At 36.3% G+C, this 27,853-nt stretch overlaps 1 protein-coding gene across 2 annotated transcripts in view; it reads left to right on the forward strand.

Moving 5' to 3' along the window:
* LOC121375294 (serine/threonine-protein kinase par-1-like) overlaps positions 1–27,853 on the forward strand; it is a 297,248-nt gene that overhangs the window by 216,479 nt on the left and 52,916 nt on the right. For both annotated transcript variants that reach the window (XM_041502673.1, XM_041502674.1), the window contains 4 exons: positions 14,446–14,504; positions 21,657–21,786; positions 22,817–22,962; positions 25,083–25,237. In XM_041502673.1, coding sequence (XP_041358607.1) covers positions 14,446–14,504; positions 21,657–21,786; positions 22,817–22,962; positions 25,083–25,237 — 490 coding nt within the window. The remainder of the gene's footprint in view (positions 1–14,445; positions 14,505–21,656; positions 21,787–22,816; positions 22,963–25,082; positions 25,238–27,853) is intronic.

Here is a 27,853-nt window from a genome sequence, read left to right on the forward strand (position 1 = left end):
GCGTTTTATCGAATGTAACCGTGGGAATGTGTTTGGGACATGCAATGACCTTATATTCACAAAGCATGAACCGGTAGGAAACATAAAATCGGAGTTATAACCCATTTGTACCTTTTGCGTTTCTTTTTTTGAAGAGTATATATTTGAAACTTCATAAGGTTGCTCACCTAGCACACCCTTTAGGGAGAGTGATCTTCAGCTCGCCTTTATTTTGCTCATGGCAGAGACTGGTATATGTTATCTTGTCATTGAGTATATTTAAAAGTCCACTGCAATTAGTTGCCTATGCCTTTTACTATGTTTGACACCACTGATTAAATGATGGACTGTGGATCCATTCTTTTTCCTTTCGGTTTCCTCTAAGACTATGTCGGAACTAGCAAATTGTTGACAGGATGGTTAATAAATCAATGTGCTCTATTGGTGTTCTTAAACAAACCAAACTTTAACATTCTGTCCTATCAGTTGTATTTGGTTCCATCATACTGTTATCACTTCTTAACTCATCCGCCATCACATCTTGTACAATATTTGTGTTTGTGTGAACAGTTCATCTTATATTATTTAATGTTCATATATCAAGAATTACCATTGGTCATGTTTGTTTTGTTTAACAGCACCACTAGAGCATATTGATTTATTAACCATTAGCTATTAGATGTCAAACAATTGGTAATTGTGACATAATATTAGAGAGGAAACCTGTTACATTTTTCCCGTAGTAGCAAGGGATCTTTTATATGCACCATCCCACAGACAGGATAGCACATACTACGGCCTTTGTAACACCAGTTGTGGAGCACATTATGCTGGATAGAGAAATAGCTCAATGGGGATCCTAGACCTACTTCATGAAGCAAGCACTTTACCACTAGACATAAGTCCTGCCTATCTTTGGTCATGAATTTTTTTTAACTTAGATTTGTTACACTGTCTGTCTGTGAAAAACATGCAGTGCTGTTGTCTAATAGAAGTATCCTATGTAGCATCAACGGGTTTCTTCTCTTACACTTGAGACACAGTTTCAAAATAACCATATGTTAAACAGCAAATAGCTGTAGTTTAAACCGACCCTTTCACATTGTCAAATGAAGTTGTGCCTGTGGTGTTCATTCTATGTGTTCTTGCCCCTAGTGAGCACTTGATGGAATCTAAACTGAGTGTCACATTTGCTAACAATTGTCTGCACTTTGTGAAGTATTATAAGCGCCATTATCTTTGATTTTTAATGACACAGTGTCTTACTAAAATTATTGGGCTCTGTTAGATCAAGTATAATACTTTAAACCCTGCCTCAAGGAAGAACACTGGTTAAGTACATTCGAGTATAATACATAATTTATGGGAATACGTTCAACATAAAGGTTTATCTCCTCTTCAGATTTTATATCATTATCTATAGCCATGCTTTAATGAGATGGAAAAGCAACAGATTCTTAACAACTGGAAACACAAGATGTAGAGTTGACACATTCATCTTAACAGTAGATATCCAGAGTCTACATCTTGTCACAAGTACTTTGTGCTTCTACACATTTTGGTTTGGTTTAGTTTTATGTCTCCAGATGAAAGGGTGTTTTTTGAGGAACCTGACTTATCTACATCTATTTGACCTCTATACATTCCTTCAATAAGGAAACATTAATTGTTCTGTCTGTGGGAAAGTGGTGTTTAAAACATCCATTGCTATTATACATGTACTCAATTCAGAAAATTGCCCATTTGGCAGATGTAAAGATCTTTCTCTGACACTTTAGAACAAGTATTATATTTACAATACATTAATACCCAATAATTACTTATTTTAAGTGGGCTGAGGTGTTATTATACATCAAAATTGTGTTTACAACATTACTGAGAATTCTATATTTAAAAGAACTCTTGGTACTAATGATTCTGCATTATTTGACTGGGTTTTTTTTTCTTTCCTACCAATGTCTGACAACTGGTATGTCAAAGGCCATAGTATATATTGTCCTAACTGGTACAGTGCATATAAAAGATCCCTTGCTGCTAATGGAAAAAATGAAGCAGGTTTCCTCTAAGACTGTATATCAGAATTACCAAATGTTTGACATCCAATAGCCGATGATTAATAAATCAATGTGCTCTAGTGGTGTTGTTAAACAAAACAAGCTTTAATATTCTTACTTGGTGGTGGAGCATCTGTCTGAGGTGTGAAAGGTTGCAGGATCATTCCTCAACAGACCCATATTTATTTCTTTTTATACAATGACTCGTATATGCTGTCCTACCTTGGAAAAGTGTATATATAAAAATATCTTGCTGATGTTTAAGTTTTCGTCTTGTATTATGATTTGATTAGCAGCAGGGGGTTGTATGTTGTATGTCCTATACAATACAGAGTGTTACATGTCCTATACCATACAGTGTTGTACAGAGTATTGTATGTTCTATACCATACAGTGTGTTATATGTCCTATACTGTATCATGTGTTGTATAGAATGTTGTATGTCCTGTACTATACAGAGTGATATATGTTCTATACTATACAGAGTATTGTATGTTCTATGCCATACAGAAAACCCAACAGATTTTGTGCTTCGATTGAAAAATAAGACACTCCAAATATTGAAGTGTATTGATCGAGCTTTCTATTGCATCTTATTGAGACACATTAACCGAGCTAACTGTTACTTCCTCATAACAGAATAGAGAGTGTATTGATACCGGTGCAAACCTCCAGTTATTGTTATGTCATTGAGACACACTCTTTTTGCCCCTCTCTATCTCCTCCTTCCCCCCCCCCCCCCCCCCCCCCCCCCAACAGAAAGGGACAGTTAATGAGGTGTGGTGATGCACTTGGTATATGTGAAATTAAGCCTAGCATGCTGGCATGATGTTGGCACTTGGTGTGTTATTGTTGCGGGGATATTATCTCTGGTGCATCAGGACCAGTTCGCTTTCAATATCATTTTTGTAAAAGGTATTGATTTCTGACCGCCATAGTGAGACCGACCCATGTGACTCTGTAATATTTCTCCTGTGTCCGTACGGTGCACCGGTCCGGCCTGGACCGGGACAAAGCCATAAATTTGTCTGCAACTTCATTCATTACTAATGCTTTTAGTGCGTGTTACTCGAAAGTCTTGGTAGCACTCGAGTGGCTGAAAAAACTTGCACTTCACATGGAGTGGACAATGGGTAATGGACAATATATAATTCACAATCTTTCTGTATCAGCCGATGGCTTAATGCAATTAGGACATTGTATGTGTTATTAGCCCGTATGTTCTAGAATTTGTGATTTGTTCTGTGTGGCAAAGCCTTGTCCCTTTTCATTGTCTTGAACAGGGTTTTTTCCTATGTATTGAATGCACTTGGGTCTGAACATCTAGAAGTAGTCACATGGAAGGAGTTTTTATTTCATTATAGTGTTTGACTGTTTGTATTATGGTTTGATGTTGTCAGTCTGTATGTCCATCTGTAAACTATTTGTTATTCAAATAGCATCCTCAAACCTTGCATGCAAGAACAACATGAGATGGTGGTATGTCGCATAACATAACTAGGTCACTGTGACCTACTTTTCACACAGTATTATACATTAGAAAATGCTTGTCGGGGCCATACCTTCCTTATCGATTCATATATGGATCATCAAACCTTGCGTCCATATTCAACTTGGGCATTTTAAACTCATTTTCATGCTTATATCCAATTAAGGTTCTAGCACGCTGTGCTTGGGATACACCTCAATCATCTGGGATGTGTGCCTTGGACATGGGTTAGTGTTTAGTAATAAGAAGTTGTCATAGTGGCATTACACCTACTCATTAAGCTGTTAAAACTGTCTGATGGTGTAACCACTACACCCCTATGGTATAGGAGACAATCTTTTTGTACACCTGCCATGTACAAAATAAAATGTTTTTCAAACCAAATACAAATAAACCTCTGCTACATGGTTTACAATACAATTTTGGGGTGATAAATATTGTGTAATTTTCATTTGTCATTAAAGCTCATGATTGATTTATTGGCGACATTGACATAATTTTGTGAAAGAGAAACTTGTTTAATATTCTGTTTGTTAGTGAGTTATTTTATTGCAGATTTCAAATGTGGAAGGTAAATAGAGTGTTTAACCGAAAGCGTACAGCAGATTATATACAAATTATTTTATAATAAAAAAACATTATAGTGATACATGTTTGTTATTATGTTAGAATAGTCATTGAAATATTGAGTGGTCTGTGTGTGTGTGAGTGTGTGTGTGTGTGTGTGTGTGTGTGTGTGTGTGTGTGAGTGAGTGTGAGTGAGTAGGTGTGTTTGTGTGTGTGTGAGTGAGTGTAGGTGTAGGTGTTTGTGTGTAGGTGTGTGATTGAGTGTGTAGGTGTGTTTGTGTGTGTGTGTGTGTAGGTGTGTGTGTGTAGGTGTGTTTTTGTGTTTGTGTATGCATGTGTGTTTGTGAGTGTAGGTGTGTGTTTGTGTGTGAGTGAGTGTAGAGGTGTGTGTGTGTGTGGGTGTGTCTGTGTAGGTGTGTTTGTGTGTGTGTGAGTGTAGGTGTGTTTGTGTAGGTATGTTTGTGTGTGTGTGTGTGTGCATGTGTGTGTGTGAGTGTAGGTGTGCATGCACTCATTGATGTGCATAATACACAAGAAATGTTGTTGGGTGTCACAAAATGTTTATTCCTACATATTAACAGACAGACTGACCGACATACATACTTACACACTTCTCATGGTGGTGATATCATACATTATTGTTGTGCTTAAATCCAGCCAAGGTTCAAGTACAGTGTCATGAACATGCAAATCAGAGAGAGGTTAATGGTTAGTATGTGGCAGAGAATTCCCTGTCACTATATAGACAACTTTTATTATCATTTAGCAACAAGGGATCAGTTATATTTGCACTTTCCCACAGACAGCTTGGCACTTACCATGGCCTTTCACACACCACTTGTGCAGCACTGGTTTCAAAAAGAAAATAACTAGGTTGTTTTACTACAACTTACTGCAGCTTTGCAGGCAATGAATGACCAAACACATTAATTTTGTGGGTAGTCTTTGTACAGAGGTTAGACTGTATTGAGATTTAGTGTTGATATTTGTTGACAATAATTACCATTTCCAGTTTTGACGCCATAACTGGAGGCTTAAATAACCTGATTCAAAATCAGCTGGATACTGGCTTTTTATTTACATGTTCTTTACAAAACCACCAAACAATTTGTGGCCAATTGTAGTGATTTACCAAATAGGACTGCTCATCACCCTGTTTAACTGTTAACCCAGTGTTCCACTGCTATGCCAAATGTAGGATAAATGAATGAATGGATGGATGGATGGATGGATGGATGGATGAATAATAGTGATGTTCATGCTTGTATATAGTAACATCACACATCTGTCCATGAACAAATAGTAGAAAAGGCTATTTTCCAGTAACTCAGTCTTTTGAAACAATTTGTTTTATGTAATGTATTAAATTCTGTTCAACTAGGAGGTGATTAAACAAGTTATAAAATTAATCTCTAGCTAAGTTTATATTCATGTACATTGTCAATGACAGATGTGCATATGGAAGGTGTCTTATAATAGAAATACCAAGGCATTTATTGTCTTTTACCAATATTAATATACATCCCATTCAAAGACCACCAACAAATTACTATATTGTCCAAACTGACATCCTAGACATGATCTTAAGTTTTATGAAATGTTAACAGCAAGATTATGATTTTATTGAAAAAAAAGGGTTAAATACAGTCTGTAAAACATACTAAGATTATTCATTGGCTTCATATTTGTTAAATGTTTACAGCTGTAGCATTTGTAACCTGTCATGTTTTATCCCTGGGGGACATTAAGTGTTTCAACATGCAGTGATTAATGGCAATAGAGACTGGTTTGTTTATTTTTCTCGATAATAATGTGTCATGAATGTTTATTTATTGTGGTTATGGGTTTGCTTTTTATGGATGTGGATGAGAGATACTGCTATACTTCTTCCATATTTGATAACCTTAAGTGCTTTCCTCAGCACCGCTTTGTTTTCTACTTGGTATATCTGAATGTTGTCACTAGAAACAATTTCTTAAAGGGGAGACATTTTTACATTAGTGGCAAGAGCTATAAAAGGTGCAATATTGTAGTTATAGGTGCCATATTTTATTATTTTTACATTTATTTGTCACAAATAACTACAAATTAATCGATCCCATGCATAATTTTTACATAAATAATTTGACAATATATAAATTATAGGACCGAACTTATGAAGCCTATTTTTCTTAAACGCAGTGTTTAAGCATTGCAAATGTAAACAGGATTTATCAATCCGGATCATAATGTGTTTATATGCCATGTAAACAGTTGATTTCAGTATGACTAGATTTTTGTCTTATTACATCTGGAAAACGGGATTAGCCCAGTGGTAAAGCTCTTGTCTGGTGCGTGGTCAGCTTACGATCGATCCCCATCGGTGGGCCCATTGGGCTATTTCTCATTCCAGCCAGTGCACAATGACTGGTATATCAAAGGCCATGTTATGTGGAATGGTGCATATAAAAGATACCTTGCTACTAATGGAACAAATATCTGTGTTTTCTCTCTAAGTCTATATATCCAAATTACCAAATGTTCGACATACAGTAGGTGATGATTAATAAATAAATGTGCTCTAGTGGTGTACATTAAACAGAACACACTTTATTACATCAGGCAAATTGACTGAATCACATGAGTGGTGGAGGTAGACACAATAATTACTATATCTGTATCTGGTGATCCAGGGAACATCTAGTTTTCAAAATCTTGATTAGCGATATTTTTAGTTAATTGAAAATTGATTAGTGTTAAATGTTTTAAAAGTGAGAAGTGATCTCTAAAACTTGCATAGCGAATCACAACGTGATACTGAACAAAATGGTCCCTCTTATCTGCCTCGTTTTTATCTCGACACATTGGGTTATTTTTCGTTCCAGCCAGTGCTCCACAACTGGTGTAACAAAGGCTGTGGTATGTACTATCCTGTCTGTGGGATGGTGCATATAAAAAATGCCTTGCTGCTAATTGAAAGGAGTAGCTCATGAAGTGGTGACAGTGGGTTTCCTCTCAATATCTGTGTGGTCCTTAACCATATGTCCGATGCCATATAACCCTAAATAAAATGTGTTGAGTGTGTTGTTAAATAAAACAGTTCCTTCCTTCCTCTACACAGATTTTATTTTGTGGGTAGTAAGTATATACCCTGCCATGTCAATTCAGAGCACTGAATGGATTAACAAATAATTGTGCGTGTATGTGTGTGCGCATTGATCACCGGCCGAGTGTTCTAACCACTGATAGACATCCTTATTCTCAAAATATATGTATATTTTAGTTTACAGGCACCAAATTACATTATTGCTGATTTTTCTATTTTCCCTGAAACCATGCTACAATAAATTGAATTCTTTCCCACTCTGGCTATCCAGTTAATTATGTTCTACGGTTGCTGGGAGTGGACGTACCTGTATATTGTCACAGACACAAGCAGTCAGCCGACAGTATAGGTAGTGTAGTGAACAGTATACCCTTTGTAAGTAATCTCTTAAAGCCACTTGATCATGGTAACAAACAAGTGCTGTGTTTGTCTGCGTGCTGCCCCCACCCCACCCCCCCACCCCTCAACCCCCCACCTCGCACAATTCACTGGCGTGTAGCTACCTGTCTGAGATGATCCACCGAGTCTTTAATTATACTGTCTCGAAAGACCTGTGTCTTACTGAGGTGATCGTATTTCTCAGTATGAACTGTCTCTACCCCTCTCCACATCTTTCTTTATCTACCATTCAGTCTGGCCTGGTATATTTTATGACCTCGTCTAGTCTATGTTTAGGGCTTATATCATCGGGGCATGCTTTTTGTATAGATGTAGGTCAGCAGTGTTTATGTTGTGAGTGGCTAGTTGGAGTATACTGCATCACAAGTCTGTAATTCTCAGTGGGGTTTTTTCCCTTGCTTCTATTATTTGTGTTATGTTGTGATTAGAGAAGCCACGAAAATAAGCACTCGTACAGTTTAGATATGATAAAAACTACTGGGTTATGTGAATTATGTTGGGAGGAATTTCTGTATTTCTTTTTCTTTATTTCTTTTTCTTCATTTCCCTCATTTTGTCTGTTCTGTTCTATTCTGAATCTAGATGTACTAAAATAGATCATAAATAGGTTTTATCTTATGAATTGTTTCAAAAGATATTCTATAAGCAAAAGTAAGCTGGATACATTTTTAAACAATGACTTGTTACATAAATGGAACCCAGTGGATATGAGTATAAGTATTCAATTCATTGAAGTATCTTTTTCAACTAGGGGTGAGACGTAGACCAGTGGTAAAGCATTCGCTTGATATGCAGTCAGTTTGGGATTGATCCCCGTTAGTGGGCACATTGGGCTATTTCTTGCTCCAGCCAGTGCACTACGACTGGTACATCAAAGGTCATAGTATGTGCTATCCTGTCCATGGGATGGTGCATATAAAAGATCCCTTGCTGTTAACTGAAAAGAGTAGCCCATGAAGTGATGACAATGGGTTTCCTCCCTCAATATCTGTGTGGTCCGACACCATATGTCTGACACCATATAACCATAAATAAAATGTGTTGAGTGCATCGTTAAATAAACCATTTCCTTCCATTTCCTTTTTCAACTAAAGCATATTTATTACACATAGCTTGTATAGTTAACCTACACACATTATCAATTGATTTCAGTAGTGTTAATTTCATTGGCTGGTTTGGCTTTGGTGTCTAGATCATCACCATATCTTTAAATCAAACTACAGCATGTGGAATATTGCCATGTGATACCACATATTTCACATGGTGTTTTCTTCAATGGTTGTGTCTGAGATACTTCTAGTTTGAACATTAAGTAGTATCTAATTGTGTGTGTTCACCAAGATTTTTAACTGACAACAAATGTGATGACAGTGGGTTCTAACTCAGCCGGTGCTTGGTGAGGTGCTTGGGTTAAGTATCGAACCCGCCCCCCCCCCCTCCCAGTGGACCCTTTCACTGGGTGTTTCCCATTCCAACCAGTGTGCCAAGACTGTTATATCAAAGGCCATGGTATTTGCTGTCATGTCTGTCAGGAAGTGCATATAGAAGAGCCCTTGCTGGTTATGGAAAATGTAGCTTTTTTTCCTATGAAGACGACATGTCAGAATTTCCAAATGATTGATATCCAGTAGCGATAATTAATTGATCAGTGTGCTCCAGTGGTGTGGTTAAAACTAAAACAAACATTAAGCTTGAAAAAATGTGATGAAAAACTTAAGTGACAGTGATAAGTTGACAAACTGATGAGATCTCACAGACATCAGCTGTGTAGATTTGTACATGTCCTCCAACCAGCGGAACATTTGAAAAATGTCCATGATACTACTGAGTAAGGAAAAAAAACCCACTTTGTTAAAACTTGGAGAAATTTGACCTTTTTTATGGTTTCGTGGAATTTCTATGGCAAGATTGAACCATGCAGTGTTTAACCATTTAGATCACTGATAAAATAGTTGGTAAATATCAGCATTGTCTCGGATTCTTTTGTCTTTTCCTTCTTTTTTTTTCGCTCTCTCATAAGGTAGATGTAATTAACCTCCAACAATTTGTCTGTTAATATAATTTTTCTTCTTTATTCACCCTTTTTTTCTGTTTAGTTTTAAACATGGTCTGAGATTTCCTTATACAATGACTACACATTTTTACTGATGTTGGAATATATTTTTATTAGTCAAACAGTTGATCTTTTCCTTACAATAGATGTAAAATAGAAGGTTTTTTCTTTTTATCTAAGTTTGTAATACATGCAGCAAAACAACATCTTAACTTAGCAACTTGATTGTGGACTTTAGAAAATGGATTGCACCAAAATTATACATTTGTTTTGGTTTTTTAAAGATTTCATTTTAATTTATTACATGTTGTTAATCCAGTTAAGGTTCAAGCACACTATCCTGGGCATACACATCTCAGCTATTTGGTATGTCAGTATAGGACATGGGTTTGTGTTCAGTGGCTAGTTTATGGTTGTTTGTGAGAGGAATCAGTATAGTAGCCTTAAACGTCCACCTCACTATAAAATGTAGTTTTTGTATTAAACATCCACCTCACTATAAAATGTTGTTTTTGTATTAAACATCCACCTCACTATAAAATGTCGTTTTTGTATTAAACGTCCACCTCACTATATAATGTAGTTTTTGTATTAAACGTCCACCTCACTATAAAATGTAGTTTTTGTATTAAACATCCACCTCACTATAAAATGTAGTTTTTGCATTAAACATCCACCTCACTATAAAATGTAGTTTTTGCATTAAACATCCACCTCACTATAAAATGTAGTTTTTGCATTAAACATCCACCTCACTATAAAATGTAGTTTTTGCATTAAACATCCACCTCACTATAAAATGTAGTTTTTGCATTAAACATCCACCTCACTATAAAATGTAGTTTTTGCATTAAACGTCCACCTCACTATAAAATGTAGTTTTTGTATTAAACATCCACCTCACTATAAAATGTAGTTTTTGTATTAAACATCCACCTCACTATAAAATGTAGTTTTTGTATTAAACATCTGCCTCTTAACAAGACAGAGAATTTTAGCAAAGAAAATTGAGAAAAGCAAATGTAAAAAAAAAAGCGTTAGTTATTTTGGTGATGTCTGGTCCAGTACAAGGCAAGTTCAACGTTCCTTCAACTCGACTGGTTCACATTTCACCTTTCGGTGTGGGTAGCAGGGTACAGGTTTACACGGCTTTCCAGATATGTCTCCTAAAATACAGTTTGATGTTATCAGTGCTTAGTGTTAATTGTCACCAGCGTGGCATAAATCAGCTTTATTAGACACAGGTACACTCCAGTGTCTGTAAAAGGGGATTAATTCTCTATGGCCAACATATTGTTGGTATACAAAGTTGAAAAGGTGATTGTAAAATTCACTGGCTGATAACTGGAGTAAATGAGTACATGTTTGGAATATGTGTTCCCTACACATGTAGTTTGGATGAGAGGGAGACAAGAAAAGGAATGTGTGTTTAATGACGCGTGGGCACATTGTTTAATCGGTGGCTATTAGGTGTCAAATTATGTGGTAATTATAACACAGCAGCTGTACCTAATGTACAGCCAATTTAAATGACTTTCTATTTTTCTAAATTTTCAATTTATATTTGAATTATGACACCTAGTCTAGGGTGGTAGAAAAGAAAAGAAACCTGCTGCATAAACTACTTCTGTAAAAAAAACACCTAATTTACACAAAGAACAGCTCTCTGTAGTTTATGACATATTATAGAGCACTGGTTGGAACAGGAAATTCTCCAGGGTGTCCTCCAGTGAATAATAGGTCCTATAATCCATTTGGCACCACCACTTCACCATTGAGACCGGTCCATGGAGATAGTTTGGTGGGATTTTTTTGTTTGTTTTTTTTTTTTTTTAATTTTGTAGCCCATCAGTATGCTGGAACAAGCTAGCTGTCATTTGTAAACTGTCCACCCTTTTAACACATGGACACTTTTGACTGCTGCATAGTTGCTTTACTGATGTTTGTCATTTGAAATGTCTTTACGTTTGGCAAACACTCGAACTAGCTGACTACTGTTGTTTTTCTAACTGAAGTGCTGTATTCCGTGAGAACTACATGTCTTTTGGCAGCTTAAGAGTTGACGCTTTTTGTATTCAAGATTAATGTATTCTTAAATGCTGTCATTAAACAGTAATTTGTTTTGTGCTCATACATTCATTCAATGCTTACTGTGAATCACTTTATAATTATTGATAAAATTGAAGGGGACTTTAGGTTTTATCTCTGTCTGACTGTTTGATTATCAGTCTGTCTGTCTGTCTTTCTGTCTGTCAGTCAGTCTGTGTCTGTCCATCTGTCCACATATAGTTTTATAGACTCTTCCCCCCCCCCCCCCCATGCCTCATAATACTGAGCTGAAATTATAGGTTTATAATATAGTTTCAGATCAAGTTTGACTTTCCCCTTGAACTTACAATAGGATATATGAAAATGTGTTGGGTTTGGTAGGGGACATGTCTTGCTTTAGCAGTACATGCTTGTTGTAAGAGTGTTCATTTAACATTTTCTGACCTCGATTAGACTTAATTGGGATGGGGAATGGGGAGGTGATTAACTTTCAAACACTGCTCCTTAAATTATTGTTTTATATTTAGTTTTTAGTCAGTACCCGCATTCAAACTTGAATGTTACTTCAGTGTTCTAAAAAGCTCCTTAAATTCTAAACTGACAAATTCCAGCATGTCTACAATCAGGTGGCTACTCCATGTGTTTAGTACAGTCGAAATCTGTGTTAACCAAAATCTAACAGTATAAAAACATGGCCACTAAGACAGATGGCTACTTTAATAATACAGGTCAGTGTACTGTTTTAGATGATTTGGGGAGAATAAAAAGTGACATATTATGACAAGTGGTATGTAATATGGGTCAGTTTGTGTTAGATATGAGCTGATTCTGGCATAATAGAAAGTTGCACAGCTTTTAGGTTTGCTGTTTTGTGTCTTTGTGTAGCTGTATTCTGAGTGTTTTCCTGATCCATTGGACTATTTCTCGCTCCAGCCAGTTCACCACGACTGGTACATCAAAGGCTGTGGTATGTGTTATCCTGTCTATGGGATGGTGCATATAAAAGATCCCTTGCTGTTAATCGAAAAGAATAGCTCATGAAGTGGCGACAGTGGGTTTCCTTCCTCAAAATCTGTGTGGTCCTTAACCATATGTCCGACACCATAAATAAAAATGTGTTGAGTGCGTGGTTAAATAAAACATTTCCTTCCTTGTTCTCCTGATAGTGAGAAAATGTGTATAAAACAACTAACTAATGCACTTGTGGCTTTAGCAGATCTGGGTTTTTCTTTCTCCAGAACAAGCAAATTGTAGTGACCATATCGTAGATGTCTTACAGGTTTTATGCTGAGGTGCCATTATACAGATATTCCTTTCCTGTATAACTGTCTAGTATTGCCAGTGTCATCGACAAATAGCAGGAGCCTGGGACAGATACATGTCAGTGTGCCAATGTGAGTGAGGGTGCGCATGAAAATAAAACATTGGTTAAAATGCGTGCTGAGGTGCTATTATACAGATATTCCTTTCATTTCCTAGCCATAAAGTGTTTCCGCCATTTCCTGAGCCTAGGATATGTGTGTTAGTGTATGTGTGATAATAAAAAACACTGATTAAACTATGTGCTGGGGTACCATTGTACATACATTCCTTTCCTTTCCTAACTGTTTAGTATTGCAGGAGGGTCAACAGATAGCCATCTACAGATCTTTGGAGCCTATGATAGGTGTGTGTGTATGTGTGCAAACACACTGATTGAACTAGGTGCTGGGGTGCCATTACCCAGACATTCCTTTCCTCTGTATCTAGTGTTACAGAAGGGTCTACAGATAGTGATCTACAGATCTTAGGAGCCTATGATAGGGGTGTGTGGATGCGGAAATGAAACCCTTGATTAAACTATGTACTGGGGTGCTGTTACCCAGACATTCCTTTCCTTTCCTAACCATCTAGTATTGCACAGAAGGGTCAGCAGATAGCCATCTACAGCTCACAGGAGCCTGGGACAGACATGAGGGGGTGAAAAGAAAGCCCCCTTGTAAATGGGGTGGTGTCGTGGTTCACCACACACTGGTGATTATGTTTATCTGGTGTATGGTCTTACCGGAGTCGGTCTCAATGTGTGACCAGAACTGACCCTTTGTCAGCCTACAATCCACAAACAAATACACATCCTGTTGAACAGGCTGGGCCAAGTGGGAAAATCACAATCGGATACCCCTGTATTTGAAAAGAATTAACGGTTAAATACCTGTATATGACAGCTGGTTTATGGGGGAATATTTCCACTGCCAAAGGTTACCAGTATTGGTATATATTTGATAAATATGGGATTTCTTTTTTTTTCTTTTTCTTTTCTTTTTTTCCTGGTGTGAAATAAGAATAGGTGAAAAGACCTTGAGAATTATGTCATTATTTAACTGTCAAAATGCAAATGAGGAAACTTATGAAGAAGTCATGCTACCATATAATAAACAATTGTGATTCATTCATTCATTCATTCCATTCCTTAATTTATCACATTTTCATTGACTGCATGGGATTCATTCATTTAATCGTTCATTCATTCATTCATTCATTCATTCATTCATTCATTCATTCATTCACTTATTTATTCCTTTATTCAATCAATTATTCATTTATTTGTTAGTTCCTTCAGATATTTAACCATATTTGAATTAAAATATTTCACTAAATGAATTACAAACTTGTTTTTGTATTACATTTACTAGATTTATTGACTAGATTGTTATTTCTACTAGATTTATTCACTAGATTTATTCACTAGATTTATTTGCTGTATTTATTCACAGTTTGTTGTCTATTGCAGGGACTTGAAGATGGAAAACATTATGCTAGATGAGAAACGAAAAAATATCAAACTTTGTGGTAAGAAAATTTGGTTTTACTTTTTTTTTCTTAGATACATTGTTGCTTGGCCTAAGGTGTGATAAATAGTAGGATCAGTTACTTCCCATTCTAGCCACTGCTCCACAACTGGTATATGAAAGAATATTATATGTGCTTTCCTGTCTGGGTGGAAGTGTAAATAGAGAACTTGTTGCTGAAGGAAGGAATTTGCCTCTGTGGTGCTGTGATTAAGCCATCAGACTTCAGTTTGGTAGGTACTAGGTTCACATCCTGCTACTGGCTCCCATACAGAGTGAGTTAGGATAGCTGAATGAGGTGTGTAAGACAACTACACCAACTTTTCTCTCACTAACCACCAACAGTTAACCATTAACCAGCTGTCCTGGACAAATGATCCAGATAGCTGAAGTGTGTGCCCATGACAACATGCATGAACCTCAAATGAATTAATTTTTAAGCACAGAAATAGCAAATTAATAGGTTTTATAAAGAACTCACCTGAATACTGAACTATTTGTGAAATAAACATTTATTTAACAAGATCCATCTGTGATGTTTACATGGTAAACATAATGTAATTATCTCACTTAGTCTAGATTGTGAGAGAAGAAAACCACTGTTGCCACATAGGCTATTCTTGTTACGTAGCAGCAAATAGTCTTTGGAGCTGTGGTTGAATAACATGGGGGGATCTTTTGAGATATTGATAAGACTTTCTAAACCTGGTTTTGTTCACTACCACGGGTCATCCAAAGGTCTTGCTTGACCAAATTAATGGACACAAACATTGTACATACCTGTAAATGTGTGATGTTATTGAACATACATGTTTCTGTGATGTTGGGTTTACTGCTCAGGTCTTGAAACAAACAGCAAACATGTAAAACTTAATACTTCAGTCTTTGAGCCCACTTGGCTCTGTGTTATTTACTCCCAAACAGTTCCTGTCACCTCCAAACAGACCTGTTGTTGTTCCTTCAACTTGAGTGGGAGGTAGCTCACTCACCTTGATAGGGCAATGGTAAAATAAATGAAAGGAATGTTTGTAACAATACTGCTGCACATTTTATGCTACAGTTATCTGGTATCTAATGCTAGGCTCAGACTGTCAACTGTCACAACAGTTAGCCAACTCGACGGTTGTGTTGTAATTCCTCCGACTCCCGATGCCATACTAGATGTATGAACATGGACATACTCTCGAGAATGCAGCAATTAATCAATCAGTCAGAAATGTTCATTGTACAAAAATGCTCCAAATAGAGCAGATACAAAATATATACATATGATGGTACAGGATATACAGCTAAATCTGCAGGAATCTGTTTTGTACTGACAGGTTCTGTTTCTGCTTTGTTTCTGGCTTTACTCTGTGGGTGGTACCACCTTCAATGACTTATGCAAATTTTAATATGTTTGTTTTTAAAGTCAAAATTGGACAAACACATTGCATTATGTTTTATGCATTTGGTAACTGAGATGGTTTTGAACAATGGGGATGCCAAAATCTGTTGAATCTCTTTGATTGTGGCCTGTTGACATGTTTGCATGGCTGTCACTGGTATACACAGCACTCACTGCTGGCACACAGTGTCATTCATGGTGTGGATGGGTCAGTCTTATCATTGTTACCCATCTCTCACCCACTCCAGACCTGTAATAAACACTGATTGGTTCCTCTGACTGATGGTGGCCAGTAGTAAACAACAACACAAACAACTAACAGGTGTGGGCGACATGAAAGGAAAGGAATGTATGTCTACTGACAAATCAGCACAGTTAGAATATCAAAACAAAAAGGAATTCACTGCACATACATGGAGGTTAATCTGTGTTTTAAATGTGAGTTGATGGAAGGAGGGGGGGGGGGGGAATATTCATTCATTTCAACTTATTTTCGTGCTTATATTCAATTGTGGTTCAAGCACGCTGTCCTGGGTACACATCTCAGCTATCTGGGCTGTCTGTCCAGGACAGTGGGTTAGTTGTTAGTGGTTAGTGAGAGAGAAGAGGGTGTAGTGGTCTTACACCTACTCACTGAGTCGTTAAAACTCACTCTGGGTGGGAGCCGGTACCGGGCTACAAACCCTGTATCTACCAGCCTTATGTCTGATAGCTTAATCACAACACCACAGAGGCCGGTAGGGTGGGGATAAACAAATCCATGGAAAAGGAATGACTGTTTAACAGTACCTGAGCTCCAGGTGCAGAATAGAACAGGACTGACCACTCGCCTTTTCTAGCAAAGATTGGTGATTAGTGAAGTACAGAATAAAATATTGATATTTTTGTAGTGAGAGTATCTTGCATTGTACGTATGTGGTGACAACAGATCTTCTTCTTTTTTTCTCAACAAAGTGTCAGAACAACCACATATTAGCCATAGTTTAAAATTTGCTGAGGTGTTGTTAAACAAACATTCCTTTCCTTTCTGGATGAAATGGAAGAGGGAGAAATAAACAGACTGATTAATGAGATTGATCCTTAGACCTATCAGACATTGGAAGATGGATGATCTATTGGCAACAAGGCAATATTTTCAGTCCAATTTTCGCATTTAATATTAAAGATTTAGGAGAGGATACTTAATTTCAATAACTAACGGGTATTAGGTTAATGACGTATGAAATCATATTTGTACATATAAACTTGATCACCAGTTTATTTTTTGATTCAACAAAGGTGTCACATGGATGGAAAGGATAGCAAATCTTATCTTGATTCTCATTCGAAAAGACTGCAGACATTGCAATCTGGACTGTGAATAGATGGATACTAATGTTGCAACTCCACATAACACATGCATGAATGCACGCATGCATGCGCTCTTTCACTCTCTCTCTCTCTCTCTCTCTCTCTCTCTCTCTCTCTCTCTCTCTCTCTCTCTCTCTCTCTCTCTCTCTCTCTCTCTCTCTCTCTCTCTCTGTGTCTCTCTCTCGCTGTCTCTCTCTCGCTGTCTCTCTCTGTCTGTCTGTCTCTCTCTCTCTGTCTCTCTCTCTCTCTCTCTCTCTCTCTCTCTCTCTCTCTCTCTCTCTCTCTCTCTCTCTCTCTCTCTCTCTCACATTCATACTGGCCTGATTGGAAGTTGGCTGTTTAGTGAATTCTCAGAGGACAGCCAGGAAGAAAGATAAAGCTGACAGTTTGAACCTCGTCTCAGTGTGGCAAGCCTTCCTTATGCAGGGCCATCTTTGAGATATTGATTTTCACACTGGGACGAGCTGATCGGAGAATTCCACACCAAATTAACACACAGACAGGACATTAGGAAGTTCTAGATTTCTTTAATATCATCATGATGATCATAATTCTTTGCAGCCTTGTATCCAAGTGATATTATGGTTCAAGTGCGCTGTCTTGGTTGTGTGCATACACACAGCTTCTCACCCAAAGATAAGAGGTTAATGGGTACAGTAGTTTAATAAAAGAAACCCACGGTCATTGTATACATGTGGGCTACTTTTGTAAGAGATCGTATGTAAGAGATCTGTTTAAAAATAATGTTTCACTAAGGCATGTCTGCACATACTGCATCTATTCAATGATTGATATGTACCAATTATATTGAAGCATTGATTGAAATGGGAAATAATCAATTCGGATGACTGAAGAATTCATTCTTAGCTATCATATCACTAGCAGTTGTTAAGTAATAGTTACATCATATCAACTGAACAATGCATTTCAGTTCTTCATATAAAAATATGAGAAAATTACAGAATGCATATTAAACAGCACTATGATGCTGTACTTATGAAACACACAGCAATATGTTGTTGGTTCAAGATGTTTTATTTAACAGTGCACTCAACACACTTTATTTATGGTTATATGGCATCAGGCATATGCTTAAGAACTACACAGATAATGAGAGAGGAAACCTGCTTTCGCCACTTTATGGGCTACTCTTTTTGATTAGCATCAAGGATCTTTTATATGCACCATCCTACATACAGGGTAGTATATACCATGGCCTATTATATGGGCCCACCGATGGGGATCGATCCCAGACTGACTGCACATCGAGCGAGCACTGGGCTACATCCAGCCCTTTAATAGAAAAATGTAAGTTTTAGATTGTGCTTTGACCAATTTAAAAAACGGTGAAACTGTAAAGGTACTTTATTTTCAAACAATGTAGGGTACTATAGTTGAAACATGATTTTACTCTTTCTTTCTTTTTTTCTTTTTTTGAGGGGGGATTTTTGATCTATCAATGTTAGGATCACAGTGTTTTTTTCTTTGACAGAACAAATTTATATGGGTTTAACAGAGAATTGTTGGTGGGGTGGGTGGGGCTTAATGTCATAACAAAGTATTGGCCATAAACATAATAGCCAGTGTATTTGTAATAGATTATTTACTTGTGATGCAAGGGAAACAACTCTTGTTTAAATTTTACTAAAGATCATAATCTTTTATATAGGGAATTTGGCTTTCTTAGGGCCCAATTTTTTATTTTTATTCTTATTATCTAAAACATAAAATAACACAAACATGTAATTATGTCAACATTGTCATACTAACCTAACTTAGTTTAATTGCTAAAAGTGTAAGTATTGAAGAACTGAAAGTATAAGTATTGAATAACACTGGTTTAAAAAAAATATATATTGTTGCTGAGTTTAAAAATGTGAGAATTGGCTACATTAATTTGATATGACCTCCCAAAAGCTATATCATATGAAATATAATTTAAAATTAGATGATTATGCATGGAGGTTACCAATCTTTTTCTGAACCCCTTTTGACCACCACTGCTTTAAGATAGTCGACATTTTCACGCGTTATGTTCATTGAATTGGTGCAACAGGTTCAAACCTCAGTAATGCACGTATATTTTATTATAGATCATTTGTTTTTATCATTGTCTTGATTGATTGCATTTCCATATGTAAGACACCAATGGAACTGGACTTGATTAACATAGATTGGCTTTGTGGATGGTGGAATGGCAATTGGTAATTGTGTGTCAGTCATGGTCAAACCTTTACCAATCTGGTTAATAGAATAAGCCTCATGATTGGAGGCCAGGGAACCTTTTCTTTGTCAACATGGCTGATTATATGTTCATAAACAATCGATTTGTGTATTGACAATTTTAACACCTAATTGATTGATTTAGTAATTAAGTGTTTCCCAAAATGAGATTGTCTCTATTACCAAGACATTAGGTGCTTAGTTATACTGTACAGTGACATTGATATCTTGGTCACATTTGTTTTTCTTTTGATCATATTTTCTTGCATATTATATGCATGTTTTCACTTGGAAAAACAAAAGAAGGAAAAACATAGTGTGTATTACAGCAGCAAAAGAAATTGGTTAAAAAAACCTCCAGGCTTTATAAATCAAGAACTAACCGTTATTAATTTATAGTACATGTAGTTCACAACTTTCAGAAAGCTCTAAGAATAATCATTAGATAAAATGTCAATATTCTCTATTACATGAGGATCCATCCCTCATGGCGGATCCATTCGTTTTTGTTTTTTGGGTGAGTTTTTTTTTTTTGGGGGGGGGGGATTGTTTTGGGTGTTTTTTTGGGGGTGTGTTGTCTTCAGCTGCAGCCAGTATTTCATCTCTGGTATACCAGAAGTTGCTGTTGTTTGACATCTGAGTAAATAAGCATATAAAAGACTCCTTACTGCTAATTAATAAAAATAGCATATGTGGCAGTAGTCTGGTCATTTCATTTCAACTTCTTTTCGTACTTATATCCAATTAAGGTTCAAGCTATCTAGGCTGTCTGTCCAGGACAGTGGGTTAGTTGTTAGTGGGTAGTGAGAGAGAAGAGGGTGTAGTGACCTTACACCTACCCACTGAGCCCTTAAGAACTTGCTCTGTAGTCCGATGGCTTAACCACTGGGCCACTGAGGCAGGTAGTAGTCGAAGGCCATGGTATGTGCTTTCCTGTCTGTGGAAAAGTGCATATAAAAGATCCCTTTCTACATTAGGAAAAATGTAGTGGGTTTCCTATGACGACTGACTGCTACGTGTCATAATTACCAAATGTTTGACATCCAGTAGTCGGTGATTAATTAATCATTGTGCTCTAGTGGTAGTGTTAAACAAAACAAGTCAAAGCACTTCATCGTTTATGAAAGGTTAGTTGTAGGGTTTTTCCCTACCTTATTGATAACCCTTAACCCATACTCCACCCTAAGACAAACAGCTGAATCTCTTGAAAAGGGAGAGATAACTGGCAAGGAGTGATTATTTAAAAAGTGAAAGCCAGCAGTAGGGGAGTTGGACAACGTTTGACGATGGAATCTGTCAGCGGATGTTCTGGGCATGTGCCGCTCTGTCTGTATGTGATGTATATCTGTGCTAATGTCAGTAACTGATAGCCGTGCCACACTTGTTTATTTCTCCCTCATGCCAGAACACAAGTTTTTATCCTCCCCAACATCTGAACGACTGTGTAAGTTGCATCAGGAATTTGTACATCTGGAATGTGTTGAACAGATCTGGGTGTCCCACAAGGAGACATCCTCTCTCTAACTCGGTAAATGTTGAAATGCCAAACATCCATTTTTTTTCTTCATGTATGTGGTGTAAGTTAAATTGGTGGTTTCCTCTTTCTAGCAAGATTTAAAAATAACTAGGCTTTAAAAATTAAAATGATAGCACTTAGCCGTATATAAAATCACATCTCTGTACAAGATGGAACAGGATATGGCTCAGTGGTAGAGCCCTCATCCTCCAGATCAATCATCCTTAATGGATTTCAGTTTATCCACATCCTATACAGTGTTCCATGACTGTTACATCAATAGCCATGGTATGTACTGTCTTGTCTAAAAGATCACTTACTGGTTTTAGTAGAACAAGCTTGTGGCACTGTCAGTTTCCTCTTTCTTATCTCTCCTGACAAAGTGTCAAAATAACCATATATAGATACCAAATAGTAATAGTTTAAAATTTGCTGATGTATCACTAAACTAATATTCCTTCTAATAAGCATCATTTATTTTACTCATTAACCATATGACATGACACCCACCTTATATGGCACCTTTGATTAAGCATAATGGTTGATTATGAAATTGCATTATTTCATTGGCCCAGTACTAAACTTTAAATCAGGTTAATGGAATATATTTTAGCATGGATATATTTTCTCTACTCAAAATGTGATCTTGTAATTTGTAAATATTTTTTCTTCTTCAGATTTTGGCTTGAGTAACACATTCTCTGACCAGGAGTTAATGAAGACACATTGTGGTTCCCCTGAGTATGCAGCCCCAGAATTATTTTCTGCAGGAGAGAAGTATGGAAAGGAAATTGATATATGGAGTCTGTAAGTACTTGAGTGACTAATTAATATTGTGTGAAACAGTTAGTGAAATAAAGAACAGTGTCTACGTTATCTTTAAAAATGTATACCACAAGGGTCAACTTAATTTGGGGGGGGGGGGTCACAGCAAGTGTCGCCTTTGGTTTAATAGCTAAAATTAGGGTACCAAGGCAAGTTTGAGGGGCATGAAGGCAAAACTGGCTGTAAGTATGTTTGCTTACTAAAACCTGAGAAAAAAAAGAAGAAAAAACGTTTGCAAAGTGTTTTGCCAAACCCTTGATTCTTTCTCAGTTAAGGATACATGTACAACATGGGGTGTATGTGAAGATCACAGTGGCAAACCAACTGAGGCACAACATGCATTTGTCTTGCCATCAACAAGGTCTGATTTTCAAGGAACAACATCCATTGGTGACATGAGGAAGCCATTGGGTTTTAGATTGGTGGGTGATCTGAGTTTTAACAGTTCAGTAGGTAGGTATTTGGTCATTACATCAAATGTTTCTTTTCACTATGAACCACTAACCTCTGCCTGGTGAGACATCCCCATTAGTTGAGGCCACAGACAGTTTGTTTAACCTTGAGTGAATTAATAAGTTATGGTTTTTGGAGTTTAATTTTAGCAAGCATATACAGTATATACAGATGATTTATAATCCTGTTGTTATACATTATGTGAAATGGTTCTAGAAATATAATTTTTCATCTTTATTGTCTTCGTTGTTTTCTATGAAACAGTCTACATTTCAACAAATTAATGTGTTAGTTACTGTAAACAACAAAAATTCATATGTATACATTTTGCCTTATTTGCACCCAACCTCAAGTCATGCAGTTTATACCACTTCCTTGTTTCAATTGCAGATACATTCATGAAATTTACTGGTCACGAACATGCACTAAGGTTCACATTTGTGAGAAGAAAAACAAATATTGCAGTATTAATCTAGTATCAGTTTAATTTGTATATCTGTATATTTATCTATTTTGTATCATCCTTTTTGTGATTTGATTGTTGTGCACCATGTTTCAGCGGTGTCGTCATGTATGCAATGATGGTGGGCAAACTACCATTCACAACCCCGTACACAGACCAGTACCGCCGCATCAAACTCCTGCAGCAGATAGAGAAGGGACTGGTGGACGAACACCATAAGGAGATGGCTCACCTTTCTCTGGGTGAGGACTCATTCAGTATTATTAGTATTTTACTTGATTCCTACCTCCTTCATGCAAAGGGAAATGACACATCTCTCTCTGGGTGAGGACACATTGTGTATTATTAGTGTCTTACATGATTCCTACCTCCTTCATGCACGGGGAAATGACACACCTCTCTCTGGGTGAGGACACATTCAGTATTATTAGTGTTTTACATGATTCCTACCTCCTTCATGCACGGGGAAATGACACATCTCTCTCTGGGTGAGGACAAATTCAGTATTATTAGCATTTTACTTGATTACAACCTTGTTCATCCACAAGAGATTAACACACCTGTCCCTGGGTGAGGATAAATAAAATATTAAATTATTAGTGTGTCACATGTAAAAATTGTAACTTGATGAGCAGAAAAGATTAACAAACGACAGCCCACAACAAAACAAATAACTGTTTGCGACAGCCCACAACAAAACAAATAACTGTTTGCGACAGCCCACAACAAAACAAATAACTGTTTGCGACAGCCCACAACAAAACAAATAACTGTTTGCGACAGCCCACAACAAAACAAATAACTGTTTGCGACAGCCCACAACAAAACAAATAACTGTTTGCGACAGCCCACAACAAAACAAATAACTGTTTGCGACAGCCCACAACAAAACAAATAACTGTTTGCGACAGCCCACAACAAAACAAATAACTGTTTGCGACAGCCCACAACAAAACAAATAACTGTTTGCGACAGCCCACAACAAAACAAATAACTGTTTGCGACAGCCCACAACAAAACAAATAACTGTTTGCGACAGCCCACAACAAAACAAATAACTGTTTGCGACAGCCCACAACAAAACAAATAACTGTTTGCGACAGCCCACAACAAAACAAATAACTGTTTGCTTTATGACACCCTAGTACAGTTTTAATCGGTGATTACAAACAGTTGGTGATCATTTAAAAATTGGGTAGCAAGTGCTAAACATTTTAGAATTGTGTAGTGATCTTTAAAATTTCCATAGCTAATCCCAATGTGATATTGAACAAAATGTTCCCAGTCTGTAACAGTGCTTACAACGGTCAATGTTTCATTTGCTGTTTTCCAGATGGGTTTTTTTTTTCACAATGCCTTGAGCTATTGAACTGAAATTTTGGGAATAGCTTTATTATGTACCATTACAGATCATGTTTGACGTTTGGCGATTTACCCATTTTTAATAGAGTTATGGCCCTTGAACTTAAGAGATATGAAAATGAGTTTTCCAGACATTTTTTGCAATGCCTCAAGAGCTGAAATTTTGTGTATAGCTTTATCATGTTCAGTTATAGATCATGGTTAACTTTCATTGTGATTTACCATTTTCCACAGAGTTATGACTCTTGAACTTGAATAAAAAATGTAGTTTGGCCCTCTAGGGGACATGTATTGCTTTAGCAGAATTCTCAAATTTGCTTGTTTTGCATTTAGAAAGAAAGAAACATTTTATTTAACAACACACTCGGCATATTTTAAATTTGTATTGTGTTCACAGATGATACAGAAGGGGGCGGGACATAGCCAAGTGGTAAAGTGTTCGCTTGATGCGTGGTCAGTCTAGGATCGATCCCCATCAGTGGACCCACTGGGCTATTTTTCTTTCCAGCCAGTGGTGTAACATGAAGTGGCGACAGCGGGTTTCCTTTCTCAATATCTGTGTGGTCCTTAAACATATGTCTGACGCGGTATAACCGTAAATAAAATGTGTTGAGTGTGTTGTTAAATAAAACATTTCCTTCCTTCCTTCCTGATACAGAAGATTATAGAACCCTCCCCAGCTCAACCTCTTCTTATATTGTTTTACATGACGTGTTATGTGTTTACATATGTCTTGTGTTGTGTTGCCAGATGCCCGAAATCTGATACAGAAGATTTTAGAACCCTACCCAGCTCAACGTCTTCTCTTATTGTTTTACATGACTTGTTTTGTGTTTTTACATATAACTTGTTATGTGTTTACATATGTCTTGTGTTGTGTTGCCAGATGCCCGAGATCTGATACAAAAGATTATAGAACCCTCCCCAGCTTAACATCTTCTCTTATTGTTTTACATGACTTGTTTTGTGTTTTGACATATGTCTTGTGTTGTGTTGCCAGATGCCCGAGATCTGATACAGAAGATTATAGAACCCTCCCCAGCTCAACGTCTTCCACTGATGGACATCGAGATTCACCCATGGCTAACAGCGGGCTCGAAGATGCCATTCTACCCATTTGTCGCCCTTCCTCGTGATAAAGCCATGAAATCTGTGGTAAGTCTTTACAACTATTCTAGACCATGGATATAATACTTTATTTAATATGTAGTATTTAGTGGGGTTTTTTGGATGATTAAAAATAGTCCATGATTAAAATTATTTTTTAAAATTGATTTTATTTAATATATAATATGGAGTTAGCATTTTTTAGCTAATTAAAAATAGTCCATGATTAAAAAATGATGTGTTTTTTAAGATCATTTTACTAAAGTTGGTTGATAGAAACATCAGAAGTGACATTTATGTCACCAAATCGAATATATGTGTACAAAAATATGTTTTTAAATTATTGATATTATTTCAAATGTAGTAAAGGTGTTTAAAATATAGCTAAAAGTACAGTACAGATGTATGTACTATAAGATTTGATATTTTTATGTATGTTGATTTAGTTAGTGGCATGTGGTATATTATTAAAAACTAATAGCTGAATGAAGCAGTTTGTGAATGTTATACATTAGTTTAAATTGCATGTCATTTTAATTGTTCATTTTACTTATGTTCTTTAGTGCTTTAGGTTTTGTTAAAACTTTATTGCAGCTTGTTTTGTTTTCTACAATATTTGCATATAATTGTATGTGTTAGCATGTTTTTAGTAAAGTTGCAACAGAGTGAGATATTTGTTTCCAAAATGGAATGCACTCATTGGTTGGCATGTATTTTAATCAAATCAGGCAAAACTTAAAATATGACTGGTTACATTTTACTCAATATTGACATATTGTACTCAATGTTTAAAAAAAGTACAACACATGTTTCTGCATTTATTTAAAACTGCTTATTATGGACTGGTGTTTAAATAAGGAGGCAGAGAAAGTGTATATTAAAAATCCTTTGTTGCTGTTTGGCAGTAACAAGTTTCCTTTTTCACCATATAGACCAAAAGTTTGTTTTGTTTAACTTTAATGACACCACTAGAGCACATTAATTTATTAATCATCGGCTATTGGATGTCAAACATTTGGTGAGGAAATCTGCTGCATTTTTCCATTAGTAGGAAAGGATCTTTTATATGCACCATCTGACAGTCAGGATAGCACATACCACAACCTTTGGTATACCAGTTGTGGTACACTGGCTGGAACAAGATATAGCCCAATGGACCCACTGACGGGGATTGATCCCACACTGATAGCACATCAGGCGAGAGCTTGACCTCTGGGCTATGTTCTGCCCCTTTATCTAGACCAAGTGTTGTAATAAGCACCAGCCTCAGTGGCACAGTGGTTAAGCCATTGGACTATAGACTGGTAGGTACAGGGTTCGCAGCCCGGTACCAGCTCCAGCCCAGAGCAAGTTCTTATGGGCTCAGTGGGTAGGTGTAAAGCCACTACACCCTCTTCTCTCTCACTAACCACTACCCAACTAACAACTAACCCACTATCCTCACAACCCAGATAGCTGTGGTGTGTGCCCAGGACAGCCTGCTTGAACCATAATTGGATATAAGCATGAAAATAAGTTGAAAAGAATGAAATGTACTAAGCATAATATGGTTATATCTAACGTATTACTTTGAAATATCAAAAAGCCACGGCTTAAAATGGCTGATTAAAAGATGGGCTGTGTTTTTTATTTATACAGAACCAAATTTACTATCCATGGACACCAGAAGTGTGATAATTAATTTACTATGCATTTTCTGACTATAAATGTTAAGTCATGTGATGTAGAGAAGTTTGAGAATGTTCCAAATAAAATGTTAATATCTTTAGTTTTTGTTATACATCACATTTGCTTGTCCTTAGTTTGCTTACTGTTTGCTTTAGAATAAAATAATAAAACTGAGTAGTCGCTTACATTTTAAAATCCACCCAACAGCTGCTATACACATTTATGTAAGAGGATGTTGGCCGTTTCATATCTTTATGTAGAATTATGTTTCTGTCAGCATTGTTTATTTTGTCCATTTTCATAATGACATGCATGGTATGTACTGTATACAATGAGGCACATATAAATAATCAAAGCTAAATTGCTGCAATTTGAATTGTCGCCCATGAAAAAGTTTTAACATATTATGGAATTTTTTATTTAAATTAAAAAAACAAATAGGCTTTTGTTTGGATAATAAAATTATTTGTATTTGACAAATTTAACAAATTTATATAATAATATTACTCTTTGTGTAAGTATTATAAGTGGGTAATTTTATAAAAAAAATTTTTTAATATTTAATGACTTTTTTGATATTTAAAATCTGTAGCAAATATCAGCAATAGCCTCCATACATGCATAACACAATGATGGTAATATAACCAATAATTATATTACCATATTATATGTGCTCTCATTTGTATCAGTTTTGTGATTGAGACATGGTCATTGGTTGGCAGATAAAAATTTACATCTATTATATTATGTTTGACATTAGATATAAACAACAAAAACTTTAATTAATAAACTTATTTTTGTTTATGAAATGTTGATGTTTTATTGCATCGGTGCATGTTTATTGTTTTAATGTGTTAAGACTTCTGTTGTGTATCAATAGTAAATAAGTTCTAATGTAATATTTTCCCAATATTTCTTATAGGGTTTTCAAAACATTTGTACATTTATGGTAAACTTGTAAAAAAATTTTTAAAGAAGTAAAAATTGTCATATTTG

This window comes from Gigantopelta aegis, chromosome 6 (genome assembly GCF_016097555.1).
Source record: "Gigantopelta aegis isolate Gae_Host chromosome 6, Gae_host_genome, whole genome shotgun sequence".
Taxonomy (NCBI): Eukaryota; Metazoa; Mollusca; class Gastropoda; order Neomphalida; family Peltospiridae; genus Gigantopelta; species Gigantopelta aegis.